Consider the following 10306-nt stretch of genomic DNA (forward strand, 5'->3'; position numbering starts at 1 on the left):
AAACAGTATGTGGTCACTTTTTTGAAGCCAGGTGAAAACTATATGGATGTTGTATGTTAGTCTATTCCTGCTGCTGTGACAAAACATCACGGACTGGGTAACTTCTAAACAATACAAATGCAGTTTTCACCAGGGTGGCACACACCTGTAATCCCAGCAGCTCAGGAGGCTGAGGCAGGAGGATCTTGAGTTCAAGGCCAGCCTCAGCAAAAGCAAGGCACTAAGCAACTCAGTGAGACCCTGTCTCTAAATAAAATACAAAAAAAGAAGGCCGCGGATGTGGCTCAGTGGGTCAGGTGCCCCTGAGTTCAATCCCCAGTAACCAAAAAGAAAAAATAAAAAAGAAAGAAATGTATTTCTCACAGTTCTGAGGATGGGAAGTCTATGGTCAAGGTGCTGGTAGATTTGGTGTCTGGTAAGAGCTGCTCTCTGCTTCCAAGAGAGCATCTTGTGGCTGTATCACCAGAGGGGACAAACATTGTGTCCTCACATGAAGGAAGGCAGAAGGGCAAAAAGGCCTAGGACGATCCCGTCAACCTCATTTCTAAGAGCACAAATCCCATTAAAAAGGTGGAGCCCAAAAGGTACTGCCCAAAAAGTTCCATCTCCTGACACTATCACACTGGGCAGCAGGTTTCCACATACAATTATTGGAGGAACAGAGACTCCCCGATCACAGCAGATTCACTGTAAGATACTCTGATTTTAAATTTATGGGAGTTTTCTGTAATAAAAACTTAAAGGGGGAAAAAAAGTTGAAGTCCTGGCGATCCAGACAGCAGACTGACTATGAGATTTTTCAGTCCCTTCAATGAAAGGCTATCTGGATCCTGCCTCTCCCCAAGTCCCTGTGGCATCATTTCTGATCAAATCTTTTGTTAAAATATATATATATTTTTAGTTGTAGATGAACACAATATCTTTATTTTGTTTATTTAGTTTTCTATGTGGTGCTGGGGATGGAACCCAGTGCCTCACACGTGCTAGGCAAGCACTCTACCATTAAGCTACAGCCCCAGACCATTTCGGATAAAACCGTAACTGAGTCTTCCTTCTAAAAGAAGGTGCTAAGCTTTATTTCATCACACTGGTTACAGTCATACATTGGTGTCATTTACCATATTTAATTCATTTACAAATAATTTCAAATTGATGGAGAAGTGGCAAGAATCCCCCGTGGGAAACCCCTCCCAACTCCTTACTCAGGTTCACTGCATTTTCACATCTCACCCCAAGGGCCTCACCGAGCTCTTTCCACATGCACATTTGAGTTTCTGAATTCTCTGAGAACAGGATGCAGACATTAAGGCCCCGGGATCCCTCAACATTTCGGTGTGTAATTCTTAAAAGCAGGAACATTCTCTTACTTACACAACACCTGCACAGCTAAGAAATTCAGGAAAGCTAACACAGATGACACTTTTCAATAAGTTTCACCCACCTTCCAGTTTCATCGACAGTTCCAATGACATCCCTAGCAGTAAGTTCTTTCCCTCCAACACAGCTGCATTTCACTGCCTCACCCGTCAGCTGGACCCATCCTGAGCTGTTTCCTCTGACGTCATTAACAATTTGTACTCTAGGCCAGTTGTTTCCAGAAATGCCCCTCCTCTTGGTCTTGCCAATTTGTGCTCACAATCACATTTAGTCTCTGGTCCCCAGCTGGAATACACCCTCAACAACATGTGCTTCTTGGAAGGACCAGCATCCATCTGCCTGAACCCGTGATGTTAACCCAGATCACCCAACTAAAGTGCTATCGGCTCTCAACAGATGTAGTCATGGTCCTCTCGCAAATAAGGAACCAGTGGGGAAATCCTTTGAGACCATGCACATCTCCTGCTCACCCTCATCAAACATGCTCCCCCTTTTACTTAGAATCAACACTTATTAATAATGACTCTTGGGGGGTAGGAGGGAGGCAAGAATGGAGGAAGGCGGAACTGTATAGAGGGAAAAGAGGGGTGGGAAGGGTGGGGGAGAAGGAAAAAATTACAGAATAAATCAAACACCATTACCCTACGTAAATGTATGATTACACAAGTGGTACGCCTCTACTTCATGTACAACCAGAGAAACAAGTTGTACCCCATTTGTTTACAATAAAATAATAATAATGACTCTTGCCCAAATCAATTCATACAACTATTATTGCAAAATGCAATTTTTCCAACTTGTCTACCATTATTAGTGGACATTTTGCTCTATGGAAGTACCCTACCCTCCCCATCTCTCCCATTTATTTATATTTTGTAGTGAGTTAAATAGTATCTCTGCAAAATGGATATCCACTCAGATCCTTAAATGTAACCTTATTTGGAAATAGTCTTTGTAGCACTAAAGAGTTAAGGAACTCAAGATGAAGTCACCCTGGAATCAGGGTGAACCCTAAGATAATAATGGTGCCATTTACACACAGGGAAGGCAGCTATGCCAAGGCACAAGTAGAGATCAGACAAATGTGGCCATAGGCTAAAGACAGCAGGAGCCACCAGGAACTAGAAGCAAACAGGAATTCTCCCCTGAAGGCTCCCTAGAGACTATGGCCCTTCCAACACACAGATTTTGGACTTCTAGCCTCAAGAACTGTAAGAGAACAAATGTCTATTAAGTCACTCAGTTTGGGGTACTCAGTTAAGGAAGCCCTAAGAAACTCATAGGCAGGGTGAGAGATAGGAGTTTAATTTCATTTTACTGCATATGGATTTCCAGTTTTGCCAGCACCATTTGTTGAAGAGGCTAACTTTTCTCCATTGTAAGTTTTTGGCACCTTTGTCTAGTATAAGATAACTGTACTTATGTGGGGATGTCTCTGTGTCTTCTATCCTTGGTCTACCTCTCTATTTTGGTGCCAATACCATGCCATTTTTGTTACTATTGCTCTATAGTAGAGTTTACAGTCTGGTATTGTGATACCTCCTGCATCACTCTTCCTGCCCAGGATTGCTTTGGTTGTTCTGAGTCTTTTGTTCTTCCAGATGAATTTCACAATTGCTTTTTCTGTTTCTATGAGAAATGTCATAGAGATTACTGTGGTATATATACACAATGGAATATTACTCAGCCATAAAGAAGAATAAAATTATGGCGTTTGCTGGTAAATGGATAAAGCTGGAAAATATCATGCTAAGTGAAATAGGCCAAGCCCAAAAAACCAAAGGCTGAATGTTTTCTCTGATAAGTGCATGACAATATATAACGGGGTTGGGGGGGTGGCGAGGGGAAGAGAAGAATGAAGGAACTTTGGATGGTGTAGAGGAAAATGGGGTGGGAGGGGGTGAGGGACAGAAAGATAGTAGACTGAAACAGACAGTATTACCCTATGTATATGTGTGATTACGGAGTGGTGTGAATCTACGTTGTGTACAACCACAGAAAAGTTGTACCCCATTTGTGTACAATGAATCAAAATGCAGTCTGTAAAAATAAAATAAGATTTTAATTAAAAAAATTTAAAAAAGAAACTCATAGGCATATTTACTTACTTAATATCAGCTTTGAATCATGGATTCCTTTTTTGTTCCATATACAGTTTGTGCTGATTTTTACTGCGATGCTCTAATGGTCCCAGATATGGCCACTGGAGCTCCTTCAGGTCAGCCCGTGTACACCTGACATGTCTTCATCACTTCTGATCACTTACTTTCTTCCAGGCTCATTTTGCATTGTTGATAGGCCTTTATTCTTATTCATTTATTTATATGTGATGTTGAGGATCAAACCCAGGGCCTCACACATGCTAGGCAAGCGCTCTACCACTGAGCCTCAATCCCAGTTCCTCATCTTGCATTTTTCCCTTTGGCAGTCACATGATCAGTCATTTCTCCAAGACATACTAGCTCACTTAATGTGTAACAGTATTCAGAAACCAAGATCTGTGAACTAGGAGGGCTCAACCTTATGAAGGTACAGGAAATAACTGTTATGTACAGCATTAAATGTTTTACACACTATGGGTTTGTAAGTATATATATGAATATATGAAATCATGAGTTGTTCTGATGCCTCCAATTCTAATCCAATCCTTCCATATCTTTCTTGCCATCCCTCATTCCATATCTGTGTGTCTTCCACAATGAGTACCCTGGTTCCAACACTATTAACACACTTCTATCACCCAATCCTATAATTCACACATGATACTTTCAGAACACTACTCCACACAACTATAAATATCAAAACTACTCAGATAAGTACAAGATTGACTTTCAGGGGGCAGATGGTTTTTCCCTATAAACTGAGGCCACACAGTCACAAGTTTAAGGTTTACTTGACTCAGTTTCTTCCTTCCTTCACCCCCCTCATCAAATGTGGCCCTGTTATTCATTTATAATACGGTAATGTTTATTTATTTGCTGGCACTCAGTTTTCTTTTCCCCTGCCATCTTTAGTGACTTAAGTTCTTTTTGAACCCATAAGATCAGAAGTAAAAAATACAAAGATAAGAGAATAAACTAAGAATAAAATAAAACTAACTGGACATAATAAAGACATATAGGATAAGCCCAGCACTAACATCTTACTCAATGGTGAATGACTAAAAACTTCTCAAAGATCGGGAACAAAAAAAAAAAAATAGGGTGCCCACTTTCAACACTTCTATTCAATACAAAGCTGGAAGTTCTAGACTAAGCAATTAAGCAAGGGAAAATAACAATACATCCAGATTGAAAAAAAAGTCAAGTTGTCTGTTTACAGATAGCATGATCTTATATAGAGAGTAAGATCCACAAAAACACTGCTTGAGCTAATAAACTGAGCCAACTTGCAGGACAGAAAATCAACATGCAAAATTCAGTTGCAATTCTATAAATGAACAATCCAAATAAGAAATTAAGAAAACATCTCAATTACCACTGCAGCGTAAAGAATAAAACACTCAGGAATGGATTTATTTAATCATGAAAGCAAAAGACTTAAAGAAGATACAAATGAGTGGAATGACATTTTGTGCTTTCAGCCTGGAACACTTAACACTGTAAAGACGTTCATATTGCTCAAAGTGACCCACAAACTCAATGCAATCCCCACCAAAACCCCAGCGACATCTTTTGTGAGGTTATCTGTGGCTACTTACAATGGAAATGAGGCCAGTGAGGAATTGAAGGAATTGAAGGCTTTATTTTTTAAAATTTCAATGAATTTTAAATAGCTACATGTGACCAGAAGCTACCATATTCCACAATGAAAGTCTGCAGCGAGTTCAAGCCAAAATGTTTCTGTAATTTAACTGCACATTGTGTTAACCATCCCTCTAGGAGGGTGTGGAAACCATTAGGCTGGGAGCACTGGGGATTTCGGGGAAACCCTCCCCCACACATGGAGGACTCTAGCAGCAGCCACATTCTCCCCTGATAGCATATCAGAAGTGACAGCATGCTTACTGAAGCTCATTCCAATGCAATTAAAGACACACACACCCACTTCCCACTGGAACCTAAGACCTTCTAAAGGACAAGCTACTTAGTTGAATTAAGCTAAATTTTTCTGTAATTAGTTCCTTCCTTTTGGCTTTTGATTTTTGTTGTTGTTGTTCTTTCAGAGCTAGGACTTAAAAGAAAACACCCCCAAGAAATCCCATAAATGGTGCAAACCACACCAACACAATTCCCTGTTTTTGAAAAGCTTTATAAAAATTCTCAACGTTGTTCAATCATTCTTTGGCCACTCTGTTAATATGATTTTAAACAGATTACATCCCAGACAGTTTTTACAACTGCACATGCGAGCAGAGCTGTCCCGCCCTGTTTCCAACTTGGCAAGCTCCTCCATAAAACCAAATAAATACATGCTAGAAAAATGAGGTGGGTACAAAACCCCAACCGGCTGCCGCCATAATTAATGGGTTGCAGCTCCTCTTGTTTCTTGGATTTTTACTCCAAAACTCAAGAAGCCCCTTCTACCCACTGAACTAACTCTCCGGTTCTGGTGGTGGAGTGGAACAATGCAAAACCAAAAAGACCAAAGCAATGTTTTCCTAACTAGTCCTTTTGGCCCAAAAGTTTTGTTGCAAAATTGCTATTGGCCATGCAGCTGGGGGACAACCAATCAAAATGCAGACCTAACTGGCAATGCCTTCTCCGCAAAAACAAAGCCCCAGGGTTCCTTTGCTTTGAAATCTTGCATGCCTGGTATTCCTGGGGTCCACTTGGAGGTCACCGCAGGGTTCCGGAAGAAGGAAATATCCTAATGACAACTTTCTCTGCAAGAAATATTACCACCAGTGGACGAGTACAAGGAACAGCCAGCCCTGGAGAGTCCCTGGCAGGGAACAGTAAAATGAACCCAAAGATGAGCAACCTAGCCTTTCTACCACATGGGTGGCAGAGAGGGTATCCACTGCAGTTCCCTCTCCAGGTTTCCACAGGATGGGCCAATAAACACCAGAAGGCCTACCTCATCTTAAGAGGATGGTTATAAACCTTGGGCAGGGACAACAGTAGTGCACTTTCTTGTCCCTGGATAATATAACCTGGAATTACATAATTAGAACTATCCAAGGAAAAACAACTAACAAGGAGTCCACAAATTTCCAGCACTTGCTGTTAGGGAGCCCAAGCACTTCACACCCAGTTCTCATTTCAATGATAATGATAACTCTTCCCATCCTGGCCTCCTGTGGAATGCATTTTAAAGGCGCGCCAGTTCTCTGGCTGAAATCTTTCTAAAAGAGGATTAATCTTCCCTACCTGTCAGAGAAGCTGCTCCTTACTCTTGCATACCCAATTCCACTGCCTTCTGAAAGAGAGATTCCAAAGGAAAGAACCCAGTAAAATGCAGCCTTAACCCAGCTTAAAAAGTTCCTGAAGTTAAGTCTCGGCTAAACGTTTGGGGGCAACAAGTTACTCACTGCAAGTCACACCATAATAGAGAAGAACATGCGGACACCAATTACAGCTGCACTGTGAATAAACAATAAGAACAATGCTTGACAATAAAAATAGAAATGTCAGTGGATATTGCCTCATAAATCTGCAGACTGCTCTCACCAAACACTACCCCTGGAAAATGAGCATCTTAAAACCATGGTGCTTTTTTACACACAAAATATTAAACAGAATTCTTGTCAGCTTTCTAACGACATCATACTGTCAAAGTGCAGCCCCTTTGTCTAGAGTTCCCTTAGTTACAGTGTCCGCCACAGTTCATGGTGTTCGGATTCTCAGGGTGACATTCTTCTCAAATAGACACCAGGACTCAACTTGATCACATTATTAAACACTGAAAAGTTTCAAATGTGTAGTCTTTTGCTTGGTACACAACCATAATAAGAAAAACAAGCTGCTTTACTATACAAAACCTTCTGTTTCCACAGACTTCTTATACAATATGTTTTCACTTATTTTCTTCTAGATGGGTCACTATCATCATTTATTATGATCATCGCTCCAGGGATTGGGGCCAGAAGTAAACATTACGCTGCCAGGGAGAAGGAAGGAGGATCCTAAAAGGAGGGAAACGGGAAACATGGACCCAGCTCAGGTATTTGTCTCCTTAGGGAACAGACTTTCTATAAAAATGCAGAGTAAAACTCCGATATCATTTTAGAATCTTTTGATGTTTCTACATAGTAAACGACTTTGTGGACAAAACATGCTCAAATTAGATACTGAACACCTAAAATTTCCTGCAATCAGATAACCTTACTCACATTTTAAATAAGAAATTATTATATTCTTTGGACTTTCAGTTAACCTAGCAGTCCAGAAAGAAAAGAATTATATCCTACTCCTTCCCCTATGGAGTATTATTATATCACCAAAAAAAGGGTTCAAAAATTAAAGAAAATGTCCCTAGGTGGCTTTGTTCATTAGTCTTCACTTTCAACTGGAATATGGCGGTGTTCAAACTACTCCACCCGAAATGCAAGCAACTTTCCTATCCTTCTTACAATCTTGATTAAGCTATGGACGCATCGTCCTTCCTCACCACCCATTTCAAATCCCTCACTACAGCAACAACCCCGAGATGCATCAAAACCTCCCCCCAAGCCACACGGTTTGCAAGGCGGAGTTTTGCTGGGCAATTAACCACCGCGTGGCCGCCAGCAAAGGGTGCGCCACCTCACATTGAGGCAACGTGTTCAAAGCCCCACCCCTTCCCACCCCCAGCAAAAGGATCGCTCGATTGTAAAGACGATTCTTGCCCGAGGTACTGGAAGTAGGGTGCGGAAATCCACGGAGGTCGTTAGAGAAAGGACAGTAACATAGAAAGTGGTTTACTTATTTCATCGTGCACTCTGAACGGTTTATGTTTTAATGGACTGCGAAATAAATGTAAACCTCCTTCCAGATCAAGTCATCAAGAATGTTGACGTAATCAGCATCTGCTTAAACCCAAGGGGCCCCCAGGAACGGCCGCTCAGCATGCCGCCTCGCGTACATAGGGCCAGCCAGAGCCCAGGGCCGGATACCTAGAGCGCGCGGTTCGCAGCAGGACGCGGGAAGAGCTGAGCGCCCCGCTGCCTGCGCCTGCCCCTTAATTCTCACCTACCTGCAGGAATGCGGGGGGGAAAGCGCATACCGAAGCCCCTTCAGTGTGCGGACGTCTCACACATTTCCAGGACTTAAAGCTAACCTTCACGGCCTTCAGTCCTCCGGGGCCTGGTGGCCCCGCCCACCGTCCCCCGGGCCAGCAGGGTGCCCCGAATCCCGCAGGGCGGGCAGGCCATAGGTGCCCCCGGCGTCTGCACCTCGAGGATCAACGCCGCCTCCTCGGCGGCCCCCGGGGCGGGTCCCCCAGATCCGCTTTCCGGGTCCACGCAGTGGAGCCCGTACAAGGCCCCCCGAGACAGGGTTGCCCCTAAAGGAAATGCCACCAAGGGGTCGAGCCCCGCCCCTCCAGCCGTTCCCCTTCGTCCGGATCCTGGGGTCAAGGATGCGGGGCCCCCAACCCTAGTCACAAAAAACGCCACTTGGGCCACCCCCAGACGGTGAGGGAGAGAAACACTTAAAAGCCAACAAAGGGGAAGCCACGCATTTCAATCTGGCGGCTGGAGAGAGCGGGGGTCGGGACCCGGGATCTGCGGTCCCCCAAAGCTCAGCCGCTGCCAAAGCGGCTTCCACGGGCTACGTCCAGCCCGAGTGCCCACGGACCATCAGCCACCCCCGAGGTTAGGGGCCTCGGAAACAGACGGGGGCACCGGGCTTCGTGTGCCCTGCAGGGGTAACTTCGGGGAAGAAGGATCGAGTAGGCTCCTGAGATCCTCGGGGCACTTCTGCGGACGCTGGTCCGGCACCGGAGTGCACTCGCGCTCAGTCGCACATTCGCTGGCTCACCACCCGCGGAAAGCCCTGGCGAGGGGCTCCCCGCCACCGCCCACCCCCGGCCTCTGGAAACACTTAGTCGTCCCCAGAGCGCGGCTTATTGGAACCAGCCTCAGGCGGCCGGGGGCGCGGGCCGGGGCGCAGGGCCCAAGCTGGCGCCGGGCGCGGTGCGGATAGCCCTGTCCGGCGCCCCTAGCTCCGGAGGACGGGCGCCAGCGCGGCGGCGAGGACCAAGGCGGCGGAGGAAGGGGCAAGCCTGGAGCCCACCGCCTGCGCCACGAGCGGGCGCGCGGGGGTCTTACCTGAGGTCCCGGGTACGGAGAGCAGGAGCGCGGCAGCTGCCCAGACGGCCAGGGCGCACAGCGTCGCCCGCCGCGGCAGCGCCAAGCCCCGGGCCATGCCGCGGGCCGTAGGGGCCGGGTCGCCCTCCGCCTGCCGCGCTCGGCCTTCAGGCTTCGGGCCGGGGCGCGGGGCTGGGCGCCACCACCCCTTTCTGCAGCGCGTCTGCTCCTCCTTCTCCTGGCGCTTCGCAAGCAGGTCCTCTTCGAGGACCTCGTCGTCCCCCTCCTCTTCGGGCCTGGATGAGGCGCTCGGCTGCCGCTGAGGCGCGAGCTGAGTGGGGAGGCTCCGGGGCGCGGGCTCGGGCGTCCCACCGGCCGCCGGGACGAGCGCGGGGGGCGGACCGCGGGCGGGCGCGCAGGAGGCAGGGTCCCCTGCTTGCCCGCCCCGAAGGGTAGAGCGAGGCCGGCGCCGGCGCCCTCTGCCGGAGGGACTCGCGGGCAGCGGGCGGGGCGCGAGGGAAGTTGGGGGCAGCCGCTGTGACCTGGCAGTTGCCTCCTGCGCCCGCCCTCGGGTTTGCGCCTCACAACGCTTGGACACAAAGGTGGCGCCTTGGGGGCATCCAGTCGGACTTCACGGGCGTCCAGTCGGACCTCGCGGGAGCTACCTATGCTGCACAGGCGCCCAGAGCAGTTGCCACCCACCTTCAGGGGTCGGAAAACCCGGGGACTTAGGTCACAAATCAGAGACTCCAGGAGACA

General features: G+C 46.8%; 1 protein-coding gene across 2 annotated transcripts in view; it reads right to left on the bottom strand.

The window, feature by feature from the left end:
• ROR2 (receptor tyrosine kinase like orphan receptor 2) overlaps positions 1-10054 on the bottom strand; it is a 214155-nt gene extending 204101 nt beyond the window's left edge. Inside the window, exon 1 of one of the 2 annotated variants that reach the window (XM_079109285.1) lies at positions 9569-10004. In XM_079109285.1, the coding sequence (XP_078965411.1) occupies positions 9569-9665 (97 nt within the window). In that variant the 5' untranslated portion in view covers positions 9666-10004. Of the gene's footprint in view, positions 1-9568 lie in introns of both variants that reach the window. The other variant, XM_079109286.1, reaches the window with a different exon arrangement.
• Positions 10055-10306: the final 252 nt, after the last annotated feature.

This window comes from Sciurus vulgaris (genome assembly GCF_902686455.1).
Source record: "Sciurus vulgaris genome assembly, chromosome: 13".
Lineage (NCBI taxonomy): Eukaryota > Metazoa > Chordata > Mammalia > Rodentia > Sciuridae > Sciurus > Sciurus vulgaris.